Source organism: Oryx dammah, unplaced genomic scaffold, assembly GCF_014754425.2.
Source record: "Oryx dammah isolate SB20612 unplaced genomic scaffold, SCBI_Odam_1.1 HiC_scaffold_4, whole genome shotgun sequence".
Lineage (NCBI taxonomy): Eukaryota > Metazoa > Chordata > Mammalia > Artiodactyla > Bovidae > Oryx > Oryx dammah.
The window spans coordinates 60,572,441-60,595,812 of record NW_024070188.1 but is presented as its reverse complement, the minus strand read 5'-3'; the positions used below and the strand labels follow the sequence as shown (position 1 = coordinate 60,595,812).

The following is a 23,372-nucleotide window of genomic DNA, read 5'->3' as shown; positions in this document are numbered from 1 at the left end:
ACAGAATGTTTTAAATTAGTGAAATGCAAGTGGTTAAGCTTCCTACATTAACACAGTGTGAATCGGTTAATGTTTGTGATAAGTGCTAAGTTGTTAGACGATTGAATTAAGCTGTAAACCTGAAGTTTTGATCATAGTATGAATCTTATTTCTTTATAGGTGAGTTATATTAGAGAATATAAAGAATTTTACAGAGAAGAAATAATGAATTTCTGTAACACATATTCATATTTACAGAACACTATTACTAATGGTGAATTGTTAAACAACACAATACCATTTACTATTACAGTCAATTTAGCAAAAGTCAATACTGCCTGATCACAGGAAAAGACAAGTGGATTTCTCAAATCATCCAGTGTCCAAATTTGTTGTCTAGTTCAAACATAGGTCCTGAGACAGGTCTTTCTTTTATACATTTTTAATCTTCACAGAAAAAAAAAAAGAGTTATACCTCATTACTTTGTAATTGGGGCTGTTATTCAGGAAATAGGTATACAGTTATTTCCTCAAACTCTTATGGAGTTTCACAACAGTTTTCATTCAATTTCTAATGTGCTTTTGAAATTTTCACTACAAATGCAATTTCAAGCTCCACCTTTAACTTTTTTCTTCGGTTTACTTTTTGTCTTTGATACAAGTTCATCATTAGATTAGGTTTGTCCGTTTATTTTTTCAACAGTAGATTTTTAGACTAAGGAGTCCATTCTAGAAGCATATGTAGGAAGAGCCAAGTATTTGAAAGCATTGGTTTTAGGCTCCGTTCTCTTTCTTTGGTGATCTTGCACAAGCCTTCCTGGTGCTCCAATTTCCCTGTCTACTGAATGGTCCTACTGTTGTTCAGTTCCTCTGTTGTGTCTGACTCTTTGCAACTGCATGGACTGCCAGGCTTCCCTGTCCTTCACCATCTCCCGGAGCTTGCTCAAACTCATGTCCATTGAGTCAGTGATGCCATCCAACCATCTCATCCTCTGTCATCCCCTTCTCCTGCCTTCAGTCTTTCCCACCTTCAGGGTCTCTTCCAGTGAGTTGGCTCTTCGCCTCAGGTGGCCAAAGTATTGGAACTTCTGCTTCAGCATCAGTCCTTCCAGCGAATATTCAGGGCTGATTTCCTTTAGGATTGACTGATTTGACCTCCTTGCTGTCCAGGGGACTCTCAAGAATCTTTTCCTGCACCACAGTTTGAAGGCATCAATTCTTCGGTGCTCAGCCTTTTTTATTATCCAGCTCTCAGATCTGTACATGACTACTGGAAAAATCATAGCTTTGACTATATGGACCTTTGTAGGCAAAGTAATGTCTCTGCTTTTTAATACACTGTCTAGGTTTGTCATTGCTTTTCTTCTGAGAAGCAAGCGTCTTTTAATTTCATGGCTGCAGTCCTCTTCCACATTGATTTGGGACTGTGGTCCTACTACTACTGCTATTACCTGTCCTGCCTCCAGGAGTTATTTGTGAAGATGCCATGAGATAGGAACTGCGAATGTACTTTGTAAGGTGATAAAAAGTGAAAATGAAGTTGCTCAGTCATGTCCGGCTCTTTGCGACCCCATGGACTGTGTAGCCTACCACGCTCCTCTGTCCATGGGATTTTCCAGGCAATAGTACTGGAGTGGATTGCCATTTCCTTCTCCAGGGGATCTTCCCAACCCAGGGATCGAACCCAGGTCTCCTGCATTATAGACAGACACTTTACCATCTGAGCCACCAGCAAAGTCAGGTAAGTTGATAAGGACCGTATTAAAACAAAAAAAGATAAAATGGACAGTTATGCTCATCCAACCAGTATACACTTGACTTTATGGGAACTTCCGTTTTCATATGCTGATAGCATCTCTTTGGAATGAAACTGAAAACAGGATTTTTTTTTTTCTTTCTTTCTTTCTTTCTGTTAGTCAGCCTTTTCCTTTTATATCTTTCTAGCTCAGTTGTTTTAGAAAATAAATGCATAAAATTAAGAATATCACGTTATTTCTACACTGTCTTAATGTAGAGGAGGGATTTCCATGGTGTTTTAGAAATTTAAATGTTCAAATAATACATATATTAAAATTATTTTTGCAGTGTCAGTTCATTTTTGATATACTGACTTATCTTTATGAGCAAAACTCAAAAGACTTCACACATTTTCCCAACTCATCGCTGCCTATCTTTAAAAAGAAGCATCTTAGGAAAAAGTTACATAATCTCAAGCAATTCAAGATTTAGCACAGTTCTCATAAATGGCATATAACCATGAAAAAAAGGAAAGTTGTTTCAGACTCTATTTTTCTCATTAAATACAAACCAGAATCATGAAGTGTTTAAATTTTTTTCAGTGAAAATTATGGTATTTATTACTGACCTATTATAGTTTTACCTTATATTTTATTTATCTTTTAACACAGGACTATTTTGCTCAAATTTTGTCTGAAAATAAAGTTTGCATGTAGTTTTACATAAGTGCTTTCATGATATTAAAACTGAAAGATCTAAAACAGTTACATGATTTTTTAAAATAGTGTTTATCAGAGCCGCTGATACGTTTAGGCAATTTTCAAGGAAAATGGAGCAAATTCTTTTTTTTTTTTTTAAATCAGCTAAATAAGCTGTGAATGAGACCACAATGGTAGCTAAATGTATCATCCATCTTTCAGTTCTAGCAAAATCTGTGAAGAGTCAGCAAGCATCTTTCCCTGTTAAGCATATGTTCAGGTTGTGGTCTTCTGGGTCTTTCATTCTACTGACTTTTTGCTTTTTTTGGTAAGAAATATGATTTTTACTTTCAGAAGGCAGTTGTATTTGCCTGATGTTGAAAGAGTTAATCATCTAGTAATACAAAATTTAGTCACAAGGTACCACAAATAATGTACTTTTAGGATTCCCATAATAACAGAGTACTAGTCAGAGAAACGGCTTCTCCTGAATTAAATTTATGAAGCTAGACTTTAGCAATTAATGTTCTGTTATTAATCAATACTTGCCTACCTCAGAATGTAGGATCCTGTTCTACATTTAATGGTAATTACATCTGATACAAAGCATTCTGCATAGACCTGGTACTATTTTAAGCACTTTACATGTATTTATTTTAAGTTTTCATGATAATCTTATGAGGTTGGTACCATAATTATCCCTCTTTTATGGGGACCAGGACTTGGATCCATACAATCTGGACTTGGAATACATGCTTTCATTTGCTACACAAAACTTTTTAGCAGATTTCCTGAAATATTAGCTTTTGATTGTCTAATATGCAAACCTTTTTTTTTGTTCCTACAAAACCATTTATTCTTCGTCTCTGTGAAACATGTGATTTTTTTGTATTATCTGTACTTTGTGGGAAGTAGAGTTGGAGACCTATTTGTCTTTTTTTTAAGTGGTACTTAGGAGAAGGAAATGGCAACTCACTCCAGTGTTCTTGCCTGGAGAATCCCAGCAACGGAGGAGCCTGGTGGGCTGCTGTCTATGGGGTCACACAGAGTAGGACACGACTGAAGTGACGCAGCAGCAGGCAGAAGGCTGACACGTATTGAATATACATGTAGTATTTTATGTAGGATCAAGCCTAGTTTTCAGAGTTGTCAGCATTATATAATAATTCCAGGTAATGGGCCTAATTTTTCTCTAGGTGGCAGTATGTCCTCTGAGTCAGCATTAACTCTGGAGTGCTTTTCCGTCATTGTGTTTGAGACAAAGCAGATCTTTACTGAGCATCTATTGTGTGCCAAGTTGAACAGGGCTGTGAAACCCAGGAATCAGAACCATGTGCTTTTCCTATCTTTTATACTTCCTAAGTAGTTCATTAAACCTCTGGGAGAATTTTAGTTGAACTGAAAAGCAACCTACTGTTGACACTAAACATGATTTTATTTATAGAATTCATATTTATTAATGATCACCTCTGTTGGCCATTGTTGATAGGTGTATTTTTCACATTGTGACATGCTTTACCAGAGTTCGTGTGATATATACCTTTACATTCCTATAAAATTTTTGTTATAGAACTTGCCTAGTAACAATAAGCCCATGGTGTTTATTTATAAGGTCCTATACCTAACCTGTCATATTACTGATGTGCAGTAAATCCATAGAACAGAATTATCTACCCTTACATTTTATAAAAATAAAGAATGAAAGACATGATCAATATGATCAATTAGTAAATTTGGGTCTAATAATAATAGTGGTAGTTGTAGTAGCTAACATTTATCAAGTATTTCTGCTATCAAGCATTTATTTATTTATTAAGTGTTCCCTACTCTAATTAGCATTTTACATACATTATCTTTACAGTCTTCCCCAGTCCTCACAAGGTAGATGCCAGTATTATCCTCATTTTGCAGATGGTAAAACTGATGGCCAGGGAAATTAACTTGAATGATGTCACACAGTTGATAAAATGATGTCACTTGCCAGACTGTCTAACTCCAGAGCCTGTGTTTTTAAAACATTAAACTATTTGCTACACTATTAATTTAGTTTTTGTATTTCGTATTTCATGAAGTAACTGAAGAAGGTAGCCATATATACCTGTGGTGAAATGTAGTGTTTGTTTTCAATTTTAATATTTAGGAAGACCCCTAAAAATTAAAACTTTGATTGTCTAGTATCATTATTAATTGTTCACTCCTTTGCAAATGTTGGAGAAAATTATAATACATTAAGCCATTATATTCTCAGTATAGTCCAAAATATGAATTTTCTTTATTATATAATATTAAATTTTATTTTAATTAATATTTTAATATAACTACTCTTATAATATCTTTGCAGTAAAGTAGTATCTAGTTGAAATTTGACATCTGTGGTTTTGTGTATAAATTAATGGTGTTCTTGAAGTACAAATTATGAATGATTCAAAAACAGATATTAATATTATACTTGGATAATATTATCCTTATATATTCTATAATATAAGGATAATATATATATCCTATAATATAAGGATAATATAATCCTTATATTTGGATAAGATTAAGCTGTAACATATATAACTGTCTGTAGGTTGACATTTTGGATATCTGTTATCAGGTTAGTAGGAGAAATTAAGATCGCATGGCAACCCACTCCAGTATTCTTGCCTGGAGAACCCTTTGGACAGAGAAGTCTGGTGGGCCACGTACGGTCCAGAGCATTGCATAGAGTTGAACCCGGCTGAAGTGATTTATCATGCATGCATGCCAAATGTTAAGACATATTAAAGCCACATGTTTCTTGGTCATATCGTGAAGCATATGTTTTAATATTACACACACGATGAATACTCTGATAGAAAGCTTGTGTCATTTAAGGATTCAGGGCCTGTGGAAAATGTAGTCAACTTAATGGATTTGAGCACAAACCAGAGCTCTGAATTCCTCATCCAGGCATTTCGTTATTCTTACATTGGTGCTTTTTAAAATGTCCCCAAAACAAAAAAAAATGGAATGGTCAAAATAGACAAACAGTGTGGAGGGAAAGGTTGAAGAAGGAACTAGAGCATTTTGGTTCTTAGACAAAAGGATATCACTTTCTATTTGACACTGGTCAAAAAATTTATCATTTCTACATCTGTTTTTTCACCTGAAAATTTAAAATAATTTTCTGTCTTATCTCAGTGTTCTGTTAAAGGATAAAATGAAACTAGAAAACAAAGATATGGAGCATTGATATATGGAGCAGTCTACAGCAGGGAAATCCTAGCTGTTTTCTGTAGCAGTAAACTATTTATTTCTCTAGTTTTGAAGTCTGGGAAGTCCAAGATCAAGGGACTGACAGATTCTGTGTCCAGTGAGAGCCCACTTTCTGGTTCATAGACAGCACCTTTTAGCTGTTACTTCATATGGTGGAAGGGGCAAGGGAGCTCTCTGAGGCCTCTTATATAAGGGCACTAAGGCCATTCATGAGGGCTCTGCTCTCATGACCTAATCACCTTCCCAAAGCCTCACCTCCTAATATCATCATCATGGGAGTTAGGACTTCAGGATAGGAATTTTAGGGGAACGTAGCATTCAGACCACAGAAATTCTCTTCAGGAAGCAAATGTGAAAGGAAAAGGAGGAGGCTGCTACATAACTGCAGAACGCTGAGAAACTAAAGCAGTAGACTCACCAGCTTATAGTAATAGTATCATAGAAATATTTATAAGGTATCTGGGCTTCCTAGGTGGTGCTAGTAGTGAAGAACCCGCCTGCCAATGCAGAGACAGACAAAGACACAGGTTCAATCCCTGGATTGGGAAGGTCCCCTGGAGGAGAGCATGGCAACCCACTCCAGTATTCTTGCCTGGAGAGTCCCATGGACAGATGGGCCTGGTGGGCTACATCCACGGGGTCGCAAAGAGTTGGACACGACTAAAGCAACTTAGCATGCATGCACACATAAGATATCCAGTAAGATAATTATGTACAGTAACAGGGCTACGTGTAATAGCAGATGTTGACCAAAGGTATTAAATGTTGAACCAAAAGGAAATCTTACTGTTAATATAGTGTAAAAGAAAGACTGTGCTATTTTTTAGTTATATTTTTATTATGAAGTTAATAACATAAGTACACATAAATTTTAATAATGACAAACCTTGTATTCTCTTCAAATATAAAAGGCACAGGATTAAAATATCTTATTTCCTCCATTCTTCCTCCTATAAAGATAAAAATCTCCTGAGCAAACCACTTTATTTTTTATGATTATTTAAGCCCAGAACATACACAAAAGCACTGAACTTATATATATAAATCAGGATAGAGTGTCAGTTATGAAAACATTTTAAGAACTTTTTAAATTATGTAAAATGTAGAATCCTAAATTTTATATGAAAGAAGATAAATTTAGAAGTATTTTGGATATAGGAAGGAAAGAAAATGACATTTCCGTTAGGCAAATGTAGTTGTCACCTTTGTGTTCTCAGCACCTTGTCCATTGCTTTGCAGTACCACTCAGCACACAGCATGAATTTCTTGTTGACCTCCAAAACTTCAGACCCCCAGAAGGCAGGCAGTGTCTTTGTATTCCCAGGGCCTGCTCTAGTGTACCTCTCAGAGTCATGGAAGGATAGGGATGAAACTGTTAGAACTGTGAGTTTTCAACATAATTAGTTAGGTTAGAGCTAAATTAACATGAAGAGAAAATGGCAAAGTGAAGTTATCAAATTTGCAGTTATCAAGTTGCAACATCATACTCTAATTGTGGCCTGTGGCCTATATAATAATGATTTAGAAAGCTTTAAGTGTTAGAAGCATAGAGCTTAAAGGAATTTCAGAAACCACCTATTATAATCTATTTTATAATGAAATAATCTTCACAGTCTTGTACAAATAGATATTTCTAGTGGGTAGAGGAGGGGAAAGAATACAATAACTAATAAGCAGCCGGTTTGTAGTATCTGAGAAACTGGGTCTTTATGAATATTACTGGACTTCCCTGGTGGCTCAGACGGTAAAGCGTCTGTCTATAATGCGGGAGACCTGGGTTCGATCCCTGGGTTGGGAAGATCCCCTGGAGAAGGAAATGGCAATCCACTCCAGTACTGTTGCCTGGAAAATCCCATGGACAGAGGAGCCTGGTAGACTACAGTCCATGGAGTCGCAAAGAGTCGGACACAACTGAGCGACTTCACTTTCACTTCGCATGAATATTACTGGAGATTGTCTTATGATTCTTCACAGAACTAGAGGAGCTAAAGATAAAGTAGGGTGTTAATTTGACTCCTTGAAATCTAATCAGATAGCTTTTCTACAGAAAATTCCCTTTAGACAATAGAAATAAGAATTCATAATTGCATGGGATTTATTTTTGTTATCTGCATCCATTTAGGCCTTTTTAATCCTTTCTGAAAGGCATCTTAAATTTTACTAGTTAGATAACTTTCTTTTTTAAAAAAGGAAAAATGTTTAGCATAGCATAATGCTTAAAAAACGCAGTCTGGCAAAAGGAATAAAATATTACCAAAATCCTACTATCGTACTATTCTGTATAGCTGTTGCTTATATTAGCATTGGTGCTTCTAATGAAGTGAAATCATGGTTGACTAATGTGTATTTGTGGGCTTCCTTGTTGGCTTAGTGGTAAAGAATCCACCTGCCAATGCAGGAGACGAGGGTTCAATCCCTGCATTGGGAAGATCCCCTGGAGAAGGAAATGCAAACCACTCCAGTATTCTTGCCTGGGAAACCCTATGGACAGAGGAGCCTGGCAGGCTACAGTCCACGCGGTCGCAAAAGAGTCAGACACAACTTAGTGACTAAACAACACAGGGAGTCAGAACATGCCATTAATTAGTTAAACGCAGTTTTATTTTCTATTCATAGTAGCAGAACCCGATGAAATGTTAAAAGGCAATTTTATTTTTTTAACTTTTTATTTTGTATTGGAGTATAGCCAATTAACACTGTTGTGATAGTTTCAGGTGGACAGCAAAGGGAGTCAGCCATACAAATACATGTACCCATTCTCCCCCAAACTCCCACCACCCAGGCTGCCACATAGCCCTGAGCGGAGTTCCCTAGGCTATACAGTAGGGAAAGGACAATTTTAAAAAGCAAAGATCTTTGCTTTTTGAAGGCGAAGATCATGGAACATGATTTTTGCATCTTGATTCATTCATCCCTGACTGATACTAGTGCTAAACCTCCAGTCTTTGAGCACTTTTCTTCTACAGCTTCAAAGTTTCTCTTAGTTCTTTAAACAGCCTTCTATTTGAGGTGGATAAATGTTCTGAGTGTTAGGAAAAGAAGTCCAAACTGTGTACTGAAAGATTCAGACCCACAAAAATCTAAGTGTTGACACAGCTACACTTCCAACTGAGAACAGTACCTGGTGCTGAGGAATGTGCATCACTACAAGGTGAGTGGTAAGGTGGTCTCCTTCAATTTTGTCCCCTGGTTCTTACCACTATCAAAGTCTGCGGGCAGAGAGCCCCTATTGTCCTGTGAATGAAGTAGTACATGAATATAAAGATCAAAGACCTAAAATTGTTTATACGTGCTCTCTCAAGTCCATACTTCTTGAAACCAAGGTTGATGACTTTTCAAAAAAGTGATCATCTTTTTGTATATTCATGATATTGCTTTATAAACTTTTTTCTTCTGATTAATAGTATATTGTGAGAAACTTTCCATCGTGATAATTATACATATGTACGTAATTTTAGTGGCTGAATTCCGTTTCATTAAATGAATACACTGATTTATTTAAACAACTGTTCTTGCACAATTCCACTGTTATAAGTTTTTCATTATTTCAAGCAATACTTTAGTACACACCTGCCTACCCTTATTCAGTTTATTCCTTGGGAAAAAAATATCTTGAGGTACAGTGGGTTAGTAGAATAGGCAATAAAGGAAACAGAACTTTCCAATTTGCCTTTTTCTCCTTATTTCTTCTTTAATTAAGGTTGGCTATATGGTTCTTGTTTTGTGATTTTTCTATAATGGTCATTTGCCCATTTTTCTGTTGGATTATTTATTTTTAATTGATCTGATGGAGATTCTGAATAATAACCCCCTCTATCACTTTCTGTTAGCAGTTTTATTGAGGTATAACTGACAATAAACTGTATATATATATTTTTTCTTTTTAGTTTTTTTTTTTTTTTAGTGTGGACCATTTTAAAGTTTTTGTTGAATTTGTTACAATATCATTTCTGTTTTATGTTTTGGTTTTTTGGCCCCTAGGCATGTGGGATTTTAGCTCCTTAACCAGAGATCCAACCTGTACACCTTGCATTGTAAGGCAAAATTTTAATCACTGTACCTCCAGGGAAGTCCCCCTAAACTTCATATATTTTAAAAGTACACGCTGATAAGTCAAGACATATTTATATACTTGTAAGACTATCACCTCAATCAAGATAATGAACATATCTGTCGTCCCCCGAAGTTACTTTGTGCTCCTTAGTCATCTCCCTACCTCCTCCTGCCATGAGGCAAACACTGAATTATTTTGAATTTTCTAGATTTGTATATAAGCGAAACAGTAAATGCCATATACTCATTTTTTTGTTTGTTGTTGTTCTGGCTTCTGTCACTCATACTTACTTTGAAGTTTGTCTTAGTTTGTGTTTCAGAGTTTAACAATAGCTCTTTTTGATTTCTGAGTATTATTTTATTGTACTGCTATATCATGGTTTGTTTTTCCATTCACCTGTTGATGGGCATTTGAGTTTTATTTAGTTTTTAGCTACTACAAATAAAGATGCTATGAATATTCATCTACATGTGTTTGTATAAACATATGTTTTTATTTCTCTTGAGTAAATTTGTAAGAGTAGAAGGGCTGGATCTCTTTGCAGACATATGTTTTAAGAAGCTGCCAAACTGTTGTCTAAACTGGTTGTATCATTTAATTTTCTTACCAGTAGTCTGTGTTTCAGTATCTCTGTATCTTTTCAGAATTTGAAATGGGTAATCCTTTTAATTTTAGACTTTGTAATTGGGTAGAGGGCTATTTCATTTTGATTTTAATTTGCTTATCTTTAATGACTAATGATGGTAACCACCTTTTTGGTGCTCACTTACCATCCATATTTCTTTTTCAGTGAATTGTATGTTCAAATCTCTTGCCCGCTTGTAGAATGGGCTTGCTTTCTCTGATTATTGACCTTTGAGAGTTAGGTTTCCTTTATACACATGGTGCTCTGTCAGATATGAGACTTGCAAGTATTTCTCCCTGTCTTTGGCTTTCTTCTGTCTTAAGAGCTTTAAAGAACAGACTGAAATTTTTATGAAGTCCAAAATTACCATTTTTTCTTCTATGGATTTTAAGTTGCATAATTATATAATCAAGGAAATACTATGTAAAATGATTATTTTTTTTCCCTTTGTACTTACAGGTATTTAAAAAATTTCAAATCCATTTATTTTAAATGATCAAATGAGATGCCTGTGACAGCATCCTGAAAATCACAGAGTTACAATAGAGGTGCTATCTTCTTCCTCCTCCTTCCCCTCCTCATCATCCCTGTCATCAAAAACATTCAACTTCTGAGCCATCTGTTCCATTCTGGAGAATTAATCCAAAGGAAAACCTTTAAAAAAACAAATTACGAAAGCACTTACTCACATACTTCCCAGGTGGCTCAGACACTAAAGAAACTGCCTGCAATGCAGGAGACCTGGGTTTGATCCCTGGGTCAGGAAGATCCCCTGGAGGAGGTCATGGCAACCCGCTGCAATATTCTTGCCTGGAGAATTCCACGCACAGACAAGCCTGGTGGGCTGTAGTCCATGGGGTCGCAAAGAGATGGACTCAGACTGAGCAATTTAGCACTTTCTTTCACTTTTCTTTACTTACATATGGTCTATAATGAGGGAAAACAGAAAACATTGTAAGTATTTAACAATAGGACTCAGACTGAGCAATTTAGCACTTTCTTTCACTTTACTTACATATGGTCTATAATGAGGGAAAACAGAAAACATCGTAAGTATTTAACAATAAGAAAATGCATAAATAAACTGTGGTGCTTCTTTCAATGAGATATTGTAAGGCATTTATAAATGGTAATTATACAGTTGTAGAAATAGAAAAAAATTACATTTAAATTGAAAAACTGTTAAATTGTGTTTACACTCGTAACCTTACATAAAATATGGATAAAGATTAGGAGGGGCATAGAAATATGAAAACAGTTGTTTTAAAAGATAGGTTTGTGAATAATCATTTTTATTGTTTTTGTATATTCTTTAATTCTACTTTGTGTTTTTTTGTACTGTGTTTTCTGTATGTATCTCTTTAAAGCTAGGATCTCATTCCAGTATGTTATATTTACCAGTCCCAGATACTGCATGGCCTTCCAGCTATGTTATACTGCCTGATATGAGGTTACCTGTGAAATCAGTTCGTTTCCTTCTTTATGGTTTTGTCAGTCATGTTGTATTATTATTATGCAGTATTTAAAATGTTTTATGCACTTTCTGATCATGTGTTTAATACTTCCGTTTCAGGGCTTAATTTTTCCATTGTGCTTTTACTGTGATGATTAACTAATCATGGACTTGTTTTTTTTCCCAGTTGCCCAGCAGGAGGCTGAAATGTTCACACGCTACAATGGAACCTTTCCATTACCTGGAATACACCAAAGTCAGGGTGCTTTATGCACCTGCCCTAAACTGCCTCATCAAGGATCCTTTCAGACTGATGACTATGTCCCCACTGAACATTCTTCAGTGAAGATGCAACAAGTGAAACAGAGAATCGATTCTGTCACAGTATGTTTATTTCATTTTATGCAGTAGACAAGTAGACAGGAAACTTTAAAACCATTTCAATCCTGTTTTACACACCCATGCCAATAAATATTAATTGAATGGAAAAAGTGAGTGTTAGTCACTCAGTCATGTCCAACTCTTTGTGACCCCATGGACTATAGCCTGCCATGCTCCTCTGTCCATGTAGATTCTCCAGGCAAGAATACTGGAGTGGATTGCCATGCCCTCCTCCAGAAGATCTTCCCAACCCAGGGATTGAACTCAGGTCTCCTGCATTGCAGGCAGATTCTTTGCCACCTGAACCACTAGGCAATTCCAGTAGTTACTTAAAACTAGGCCTTTTTCTACGTGCATAGTTACTTTCTGGTACTTGTTTTAAAATCACTAACTTCAGTAAGCAAACTAAACTTAGGATAATCTATTATGTTTTCCTGGCCTGATAGATTCTATAGCTATCAGCCCAAGATCTGGTTCTCTATTTCAAAAGTATATGTCTATAGGCACATATACAGCATGTAGGCACACACATGTATGACAACCAACCAACCTGGAAAAATACTTAAAATATAAAAGAAACAGCCTTCTTAATACGCAAAAACTAAAAAATAAAGTAGTGAGACTTCAATTAGGAAATGGATAAAAGAAATAAACCTGTACTTCCATAAAGAATAAGTACAAGTGTTTCATAAACATATTTTAAAGTTCCATCTCACTTCTAAGAAAGGTAATGCCACCAAAACCAGATATTTGCTGCAAAACTGGAAAATAGATGATAAAAATGAGAAAGACAATGCTTGGTTAAAAGTCCTGTGGTATTCTGTTAGTGATAAATTACTATACAGTCTTTCTCAAAGTTAAGTGGTAAAATATATTGAGAAGGTAGAACATCCTTAAAAATCCTTATGCTCTTTGACCATAATAATTCTTTTACTGAGAATTAGCCTTGAAGACATGGACTTCACAGGCTTGTTTTTTGTTGTGTTCCCCCTTTTGGTGCATTGCCTGGCACTTAATAAATCATCCCTTCTCCTCCTTTGATAGGAATATTGACCAGTTTTAAACCAAACATAGGAAGAACTACATTGAGACATCTTTAGTTTGGACTGTACTTTCTTCCTCTCTCCTTTTCCTTTTTTATAGAGTTATAGAGTGTGAGTTATGCAGATCACACAGGCAAGGGGGGTTAGGTTTAGTTGGAATATGGGAGAATTTTATTTATATATCTCATATAAATTTTAGAATATATGACTATAAATTAATGATTTCAATGTTGTAAATCAGTATATTTTAACATTTTAAAATAACTGAATAATGCATTGTGTTCCAAATTTTAAGAGGAAGTATGAATAGATAAATGGAGTTTTAAAACTTAGAGAAAAATTTTATTCAGTAGGGGGAAAAAAAGGTGGCCTTGTCTAAAATATTGCATGGCAATATGACTTCATCTATGGACCTAAGAGCCACTCACAGACAGACAAATAAAAAAAATTTTCCTACAGCCTGTCAGTCTTTACACTGTAAAGCTTAACATTCTGGAATCACCTTGGTGTTGGAGCTTTTTACCTGCACCATCTTTTGTAGCTGTCATCCTCAGATAAATGAAAGGATGTAAGAACAAATGAAAGTAGATGTACAGGAAAAATTTTTTTTAATATATTTCAGAAAAATATTTTTTAAGATATGAAATCAAAGGCAAGGGGGAAGTAAATTGATACTTTATTATAAGAGAAAAGCTTATTTGTCTTAGAATCATTGATTTATTTAGCTTTTGCTAAACTTTTAAAAATTATTCAGATGTACGCTTTGGGATTGAGGTAGATCGAGGCTTCCTTTGGAAATGAAAGCCTTGTCTATGTGCTGTGGTTTTGTAAAACCATATATTTCCCGTGTTAAGAGAATTCTTTGAACTTTTTTTCAAATGTTCTCTGCAGATTGTTTTCTCTCAGAGTGTAAGTAGTATGTATGGGAGTAAAAACAAAATGTCATCTTTGTTCCCACGGAAGCTCCATTCTTTTTACATTTTGCAGGCATTTTGGTTGACTAGATTCCCACCTTTGGTCACAGTGCCTTTTCGCATATTTCCTGAACTGTGTTTTGTTTGTTATTGTTCAGTCACTAAGTCTTCTCCGACTCTTTGCAATCCCATGGACTGCAGCATGTCAGGCTTCCTTGTCCTTTCCTATCTTCTGGAATTTGCGCAAACTCATGTCCACTGAGTCGGTGATGCCATCCAACCATCTCATCCTGTCGTCTCCTCCGCCTGCCCTCAGTCTTTCCCAGCATCAGGGTCTTTTCCAGTGAGTTGGCTCTTTGCATCAAGTGATCAAAGTATTGGAGCTTCAGCTTCAGCATCAGTCCTTCCAATGAATATTTAGGGTTGATTTCCTTTAGGATTGACTGGTTTGATTTCCTTGCTGTCCACTGGACTCTCAAGAGTCTTCTCCATTTCAGTAGACCCCAGATTCCTTTTTCTGTTAGGTTTCTGTTACTTAGTTTATAAGAGACTCTGTCATTGGTCTTCTATGTAGAAGTCTAATAGAGAAAACTGTATCACTTCTATATTGTATAAGACTGTATCCCTGATTATACTTCATTCTTTGTAACCACAGAAGGAATGTTTTTCTAAGAAAATATAGTTCAGGTTTAGGGTGTGATTTGTGTATGTGTGAATTTTGCATAATAAGTTCAGCTCCGCAGACATTTCATAGGTGTTTACTCGTGGATGAGTAAAAGTTGCCAAAAATAGATAATTTGCTGTTCTTGGTAGCTTTATCATTTACTCATAATAAAACTCAGCTGTTTCATACTTAACAGAGCCAGCACTGTGCTACCGCTGCAGTATCACCTACAAGGCTCTGCAACCCAGCGAAGACCTCACAGGTAGACAGAATCTTGAGAGCAGTGACACTGCTCATTCTAAGGTTTCAGACTCAGAATTTTGGTCTTACCAGTATATCCAGAGATCCTCAGAATCTGGGGTACCTGCTAAGAGTAAGCGGTCCTACAAAAAGTTGCTCTCCTATAAACTTAAATATCTTATAATGAAAAGTATACCTCTTCAGCTGCCTGAGCACTCAAGACCACTCTCCCTTTTAAAAGTTTACCTACTATCTAGGTCAGTGATCACAGAGTCGTAGGGTTTGAATGGGTTTAAAAAATGCTTTAGAGACTTCCCTGGTGGCCCAGTGGAATAAGATTCTGTGCTTCCAATGTAGGGGGCACAGGTTTGATCCCTGGTTGGGAAACTAAGAATCCCATGTACTGCATTTGGTGTGGCTGAAAAAATTTTAAATAGAAATTAATTAATTAAATAAAATACTGTATGCCAGTTGTGGGAAAAAAATGATTAATTTTCTCTACCCCACGGGAGATTTCATCTTATAATAATTGGTGATAGTTAACACTTATTTCGGAGAAGACAATGGCAACCCACTCCAGTACTCTTGCCTGGAAAATCCCATAGACAGAGGTGCCTGGTAGGCTGCAGTCCATGTGGTTGCTACGAGTCGGACACAACTGAGCGACTTCACTTTCACTTTTCACTTTCATGGATTGGAGAAGGAAATGGCAACCCACTCCAGTGTTCTTGCCTGGAGAATCCCAGGGACGGCGGAGCTTGGTGGGCTGCCGTCTATGGGGTCACACAGTCGGACATGACTGAAGCAACTTAGCAGCAGCAACATCTATTTAATTATGGTTAGTAACTGACATAATGAATTCCCTGTACTGTGCTAAGTGTTTTACATAATTCATTGTGTTTAACCCTCAAAACCATCCTATAACATAGATACTAGTATTATCCCCATTTTAGAGAAGATTCTAGTTGAGGCTTTCAGAGATCAAGCAATGTTGCCAGTCTTACACAAATGGAAACACTGGAGCTGAGATTTAGTCCAGGCCATCAGAATCCCGTGCCCCAGTCCGTTTTACTGCGTCCTTTGAGGGACTGAGATTACTAATATCCTTTAGATGTAGGGTATGTCCCTTTGCAGTTTCTGGATTTGAAAAAAAGGATGTTCTTTTTCAGTTCTCTTTTTCTCTAAACTCCACATTGTTAACATTTTTCTCTAGTTCTATACTAGACTGATGATATATGCTGGTTAACTTTAATTGGACTTGAGTATTATTTGTGTCTGTTTAGCAGCAAATTTCCAAGTCATTTATTTTATGTTGACTTTGACTAATTTCTTTTTTCAAAAGTGACTTTTTTTGGTCTTATCCCATGAGTTGTAGGCAGTTCCTTTCTTTTGCTCCTCCAGTCATATACTTTACTCTTCAGAAGTGTTTATTATTAGATTTCCTCTGGAATAAATTATTAATATGAGAATTATATGTATGGGTATTGTTATTTATAGAGATAATTCTATACTGCAGTTCAGACTGTGTCTTTTAGATATGTTAGTGTTCCAGTACAAAATTTTAGTGTTTACGTTACATTTATTGAGGAGACAAACTTTTCTCCTGTGAGGAGACACAGGCAGATACATGTGGGCCCTCCAGAGTCTTCTTTGTCAGTGCCTTTTCTTTTGGCAAGTTAGATTTACCAAAGTCATGTCACGGAGTCTCTTAATTTTACCCTCTCCACAGCTCGTTGGAACAGTGTGGAGTGACACGTGCATGTGATAGATTAAAAAACACTCTCCCGGATGTTGTTGATTTTGGTTTTTTAAAGCTTAATAGTTGAATGTGTTAAAAAGAATTGATATTTTTAAATGAAGTTATGACTATCTCTTTACTTATTTTACTGTGTTCCTTTTAGGAGGTGATACGAGCCTGTGCAGCGAAGGTGAGTGGTTTTTTATGCCAGGAAGGCAACTTCAGTTTCCATTGTGATGACCCACAGAATTGAAATGTACCATTCATAGTTTTAATAGAACTTTTGGAAAAACTTCTTCTGATACCTGTTTGTTACAATTGGTGTTGAATTTATCAAGGAATCATAATACTAGAACCTGAGAATTTAGCAAGTAGCTTACTGTTTTTGAAGATTTAAGAATATTAAGGAATTGGGATGTGTCAATACTTTCAGTAAAGGGTGAGTAAGATCATTTCCTTCTCTGAGAGAAATACAGTGTGATACTTTATAGGTAAGAGACACCAACACAGTTCCAGTGTGTGAATGGGGCGTAAAGTGTATAAGCCTTGAAATGAATGGAAGCTTTGCACAAATAGTAATAATATATTGTGCTCTGGATTATTTGTGCCTTGTTTCATACTTCCTTTCCCATTTAACTATGTAACAGTCTTGAGAGACAGGTTAGAGATGATTGTTATTCCACTTTTAGAAAGGAGGAAAATGAAGTTGAGAGAGGTTTAAGTGATTTGCCCAAGACCCCAAAGTCAGTCTGAAAATGGAGATTGATATGAAGAGGCTCTTGGTTGGTAAACAATTGCAACTAAACTATATCTGAGTTGCTTTCAACCTAGCAGCTTTCTTTAGCTTTCTTCCTTTTACCAGCAAGGTTATTTTATGTACAAACTTCAACTCAGATGTCAAGAAAATAAGTTTTATCTAAAAGAGTTGGAATGACACCACTTGTCCATTCTTCCCTCTTATTTTCTCCTGTCCATTGCCAAAATTGAGGTGAATCATGAGATATCCATTTATTTGTCACATATGATTATATATTGTCACAAAGTAAAAGGGTGAGGTCTCCGGAAGGGAAAGAATTAAAGTGGTATTAGTACAGTCAGAGCCTGCTTTATGTAATGTCAGTGCAGTAGAAATACTGTCTTTACTCAGCGGACACCTCCTACCACGTGGCAGGTGCTTAGAATACAGAAGTTAGTAGGCTATTGTCTCGTTCCACAGGAGGCGTCTTGTGGAGGAAATGTGTCAGAAAACACTAGGCTTATCCCATCACTGAGCTGTCCAGTATCAGTCAGGACCCATCACTTTTTTTACCTAATTATCACAAGTCAACAGGAAATAGAATAGAGACAAGGGGAAGGAAGATGAGGGGGAAAAAAAGAGAACAAGCTTTATTCTGACTTGAGCTGCAGATGTTCAGGAAACTTGTTCCTGATAGCAATGATTGGTGTAATGATTGTAGCTCCAAGATTACTTAAATGTTCTTAAGTATGTATAGTGTATAAAACTGGAGTCAGAAAATAGTTTATCCTCTTGATTAGCAGTTCAGAGCTATTTCTCTTTATTATTATTCTCTCTTTTGTAATGCTGTCTGAATGCCCAAAGAGTAAAGTGTTCTGCACATATTTGGCAAGGCTTTATGGAGAACATCCTCTGCTAATCTGGAAACTTCCTGAGGGTAGAGGTTCATGTCATTCATCTTCGTGTTCCTAGTACTTAACAAAAAGTAGAATAAATTATGATTGCAAATATGACATTTTTGGAAATCAGTCAAGGTATGGAAAGATTGGGCTTCCCAGGTGACACTAGTAGCAAAGAACCTGACTGCCACTGCAGAAGGCATAAGAGATGCAGGTTTGATCCCTGGGTCAGGAAGATCCCCTGGAGGAGGGCAGAGCTGCCCACTCCAGCATTCCTGCCTGGAGAATCCCATGGACAGAGGAGCCTGATGGGCTACACTCCATGGACTGCAAAGAGTCGGCCATAACTGAAGAGACTTAGAAGCAGTAGCGGGAGCCTGGAAAGATTAACCTACTAGTGTCTTTAGTTATTTTCTTTTTTTATGATAGTTTTATTGATGGCTTCCCTGGTGGCTCAGGCGGTAAAACGTCTGCCTACAATGCGGGAGACCTGGGTTTGACCCCTGGGTTGGGAAGATCCTCTGGAGAAGGAAATGGCAATCCACTCCAGTACTATTGCCTTGAAAATCCCATGGACAGTCTATGGGATCACAAAGAGTCAGACACAACTGAGCAACTTCACTTTTATTGAGATATAATACACATACCACAATAGTCATGCTTTCAAAGTGTACAGTTTATGGGTTTTATCATATACATAAAATTGGCAACCATCACTACTGTCTCTCCAAAAAGAGAGATTATTCCCTCCAAAAAGAAACCCCATTTTCTCTTAGCAGTCAGTCTCCATTTCTGGGTAAGGACATGCACACAGGCACACATGCACACACCGCCCCTCCCCCCCAAACAAAGCACTCAAACTCCTGGTAACCAGCAGGAGTAGTTTATACTTTCTGTCTCTATATATTTGCCAATTCTGGTTGTTTAATATAAATGATTCATAAAATATATGGTCATTTATTACGGGCTTTCTATAGCTTAGAATAGTGTTTTCTTGAGTCCACTTGATAAGGAACTGATCCTGTCCTGCGAAAGTTCTCACCTAGATATTAAACTGGCATGCTGAAGGAGCAGAAAGAAGATCACTAATCTTAAGTGGGATAGTGAGCAAGTGAGGAAGGGCAGTGTTTCATGACAATTTGGGGAGAAGCTCAGGAGATCAGGCCAGACTTTGAAACAGTCTTGTAAGCATGGTAATGTAGAGGAGGAACAGCTTTACCTTTTGCCCTTATAGGTTCTGTGACTGGTCTAAGGATTAAATTGGCATAGACAGATTAACAGGAGAAAAAAATGCAATTTTAATTTCATACATTTGTGAGCCCCACAAAGATGTGGGATGCCAAAGACTGCCAGTTAGCTGGGACTTATATACCATCCTAAGCCTAGAAAAGGGATGGAGGACTCTGACGCTTCTGGGGCAGAAGGCAACTCAAGAGAAGGTAAGAGAAGGAGCTGGTTGGTAGACATAAGTCTCTCAGGTGAAAAAATTGTTCCTAATGATAGATGGCTTTTTTCCTGGTATAGAACCCCATTCTAATGTCTGTTTCTCTTACAAAAGATAGCTTCTACTCTGTGTTCAGAATGCCTGTATTTATAGTTTCTCAAAGTAATCCTTATGCAAAAGAGACACATTTTTGGGTGGCATATTCTACTATCCTTCAGTAAGCAGTTTAGGATATTAGAGAAACAAGTGACTGAGATGTTAAGCTGGAAAGAATGTGAGAATGGATTTTATTTTATTTATTTATTTGAGAATGGATTTTAAAAGTCGAGTAACAGTCTTCAGTTCAAGGAAGAGGAGATTGTGGCCTATACTAGGATGGTGTTACAAGATAAACCAAGGCATATTAAACATTTTAGGAGGGTTTTTCTTGAGCAAAAATCAAATTTGAATTGGTTAGGGCCAAGCCTAGGGTCATTTAGAAGCTTTTCACCAGCAGGAGCTGGGGAAAGACTCCTAGAGAGAAAAGGCAGAAGCAGAACAAGGAAGTTACTGACTGGCTATAGTTTAAAGCCCAGTTGGCTATTGGGATTAGTTGTCCTTAGGTTTCAGTGTTGAAACCTTGAAGTATTTACAGGCTTAGATTTTGGTTTGCTTATGTGATCATAGGCCACCTGGCATTAAAGCCACTTCAGTCTAATCCTTGAATTGGTTTAAGAGTTGTAATAGTGGGAGTGCAAGCAGTGGACAGATTTAGGATGTATTTTAGAAGTAGTTTCAGCACAACGTGGTGATGGATTAGATGTGGTGTAAGTGAGAGAAGGAGAAATTAGAAATCACTTCTGTGTTGCTGCTTACAGCCACTGTATAGATGCTGGTAGAGCTTTTTAATGAGATGAGGACTGCTGGAATGGAGTTTTCTATATGAATGTAGCTGAGAAGTAAGCAATTGGATATTTGAATCTTAAGCTCTGGGGAGAGCTCAGGGTAAAAGCTGTATTTGTTCTAAACTGTCAGATTTGGTACGATCACCTGGAGAGAGAGTATAGCTAAGTACCTGAGACCCTGAAGAGAGTATGTCAGGAAATCTCACAGGAAGTATTTTAAGAAAGAGGAGTGATAAGCAGTCACATGCTATTGAGCAAATGAGTAAAACGAGGACAGAAAATTGGCAGGATGATGCCCTTTGGTTTCCTAGATGAGTGCCGTTTCAGTGAGTGGTTGAGAGAAAAGCTCAGTTGAAGTGGGTTGAAGACAGAATGGGAGTCGATAAAGCAGAGACTGTGTAGACCATTCTTTTAAGAAATTTTAACTGAGGAACAGAGAAGCAGCAACTGGAGGAAAACATTAGATGGACAATATTAAAGTATGTTTATTTGCTGCTGGGAATAATTCAGTGGTGAAGGAGAAATTGATAATGTCTCATGGAGGTGGTTATTGCTGGACTCACATCCTTGAAGAAATGAGAGGGAATCAAATTCTGAATGCCAGTGGAGAAACTGGCCTTTAAGAGGAGTGTTCATTCTCTCTGATAGGCACATAGGTAGAAACTATGGGTAGATAGATGCTCAGATAAAGATTTGATGATGGAAAGATAAAAAGAGTTCTCATCTCATTACTTCCAAGACAGTAATTGGTATTAGAAGTCTTCCATTGCTCTCACATAAACTTATAATATCCAAATTTCCTTGCTCTTTCCTTTGTTTAGAGATGGATTGAATCATCAGAAATGGTATTGCCTGGAGGAATCTCTTTCCATTAAGCTTTGTATGATTCCTCACAAATGGGATTAATTTGTTTTTCTCATGTTCCCAGACATATTGATTCATACTTGGCATGTCATTTGAGTTTATTCTGCCTTAAATTATAATTAATTTTGCCTATATTCTCCAGAATTAAAGTATTAATATCTTCAGGGAGGAACAATTCTATTCTTTCTTTCCTCTCATCTTCCTCTCCTCTCTTCCTTTTCTGTTTTTTCAGATTTTACATGGTATTGTTTCCAGCTCTAATCTTTACATATCTGAATTTCCATACTTCTCTGTAAGCTTCTTGAAGCCAGAGGACTTTTATCTCTTTTTTTCAATTATTGATGTTATGTATATTCAGTTCAGTTCAGTCACTCAGTCATGTCTGACTCTTCACGACCCCATGAGCTGCAGCACGCTGGTCTCCCTGTCCATCACCAACTCCCGGAGCTTGCTCAAACTCATGTCTATTGAGTCGGTGATGCCATGCAACCATCTTATCCTCTGTTATCCCCTTCTCTTCCCACCTTCAATCTTTCCCAGCTTCAGGGTCTTTTCAAGTGAGTCATTTCTTCACATCAGGTAGCCAAAGTATTGGAGTTTCAGCTTTAACATCAGTCCTTCCAATGAAAACTCAAGACTGATCTCCTTTAGGATGGACTGTTTGGATCTCCTTGCAGTCCAAGGGACTCTCAACAGTCTTCTCCAAGACCATAGTTCAAAAGCATCAATTCTTCGGCACTCAGCTTTCTTTATAGTCCAACTCTCACATCCATACATGACTACTGGAAAAACCATAGCCTTAATTGATGGACTTTTGTTGGCAAAGTAATGTCTCTGCTTTTTAATATGCTGTCTAGGTTGGTCATAACTTTCCTTCCAAGGAGCAAGTGTCTTTTAATTTCATGGCTGCAGTCACCATCTGCAGTGATTTTGGAGCCCCCCAAAAAAAGTCTGACACTGTTTCCCCATCTATTTGCCATGAACTGATGGGACCAGATGCCATGATCTTAGTTTTCTGAATGTTGAGCTTTAAGCCAACTTTTACATTCTCCTCTTTCACTTTCATCAAGAGGCTTTTTAGTTCCTCTTCACTTTCTGCCATAAGGGTGGTGTCATCTGCATATTTGAGGTTATTGTTATTTCTCCTGGCAATCTTGATTCCAGCTTGTGCTTCATCCAGCCCAGCATTTTTCATGATGTAGTACTATGCATATAGGTTAAATAATCAGGGTGACAGTATACAGCCTTGACGTACTCCTTTTCCTATTTAGAACCAGTCTGTTGTTCCATGCTGGGTCATATGGTGGTTTTATTCCTAGTTTTTTAAGGAATCTCCATACTGTCTTCCATAGTGGCTTTATCAATTTACATTCCCACCAACAGTGCAAGTGCGTTCCCTTTTCTCCACACCCTCTCCAGCGTTTATTGTTTGTAGACTTTTTGATAATAGCCATTCTGACCTGTGTGAGGTGATATCTCATTGTGGTTTTGATTTGCATTTCTCTAATAATGGGCGATGTTGAGGATCTTTTCGGGTGTTTGTTAGCCATCCATATGTTTTCTTTGAAGAAATGTCTGTTTAGGTCTTTTTCCCACTTTTTGTTTGGGTTGTTTGTTTTTCTAGCATTTAGTTGTATGAGCTGCTTGTATATTTTGGAAATGAATCCTTTGTCAGTTGTTTCATTTGCTATTATTTTCTACCATTCTGAGGGTTGTCTTTTCACTTTGCTTATAGTTTCCTTTGCTGCGCAAAAGCTTTTAAGTTTAATCATGTCCCAC

At 36.9% G+C, this 23,372-nt stretch overlaps 1 protein-coding gene across 9 annotated transcripts in view; it reads left to right on the top strand.

Moving 5' to 3' along the window:
- Window positions 1-23,372, top strand: part of AHI1 (Abelson helper integration site 1) — a 214,198-nt gene that overhangs the window by 72,756 nt on the left and 118,070 nt on the right. For 8 of the 9 annotated variants that reach the window (XR_005720912.1, XM_040239286.1, XM_040239287.1 and 5 more), the window contains 2 exons: window positions 11,974-12,170; window positions 16,930-16,956. Coding sequence is in view for 8 of the 9 variants with exons in the window: in XM_040239286.1 (XP_040095220.1) it covers window positions 11,974-12,170; window positions 16,930-16,956 (224 nt within the window). In the remaining variant the exon portion in view is untranslated. Of the gene's footprint in view, window positions 1-11,973; window positions 12,171-14,984; window positions 15,228-16,929; window positions 16,957-23,372 lie in introns of those variants that run through there. The other variant, XM_040239291.1, reaches the window with a different exon arrangement.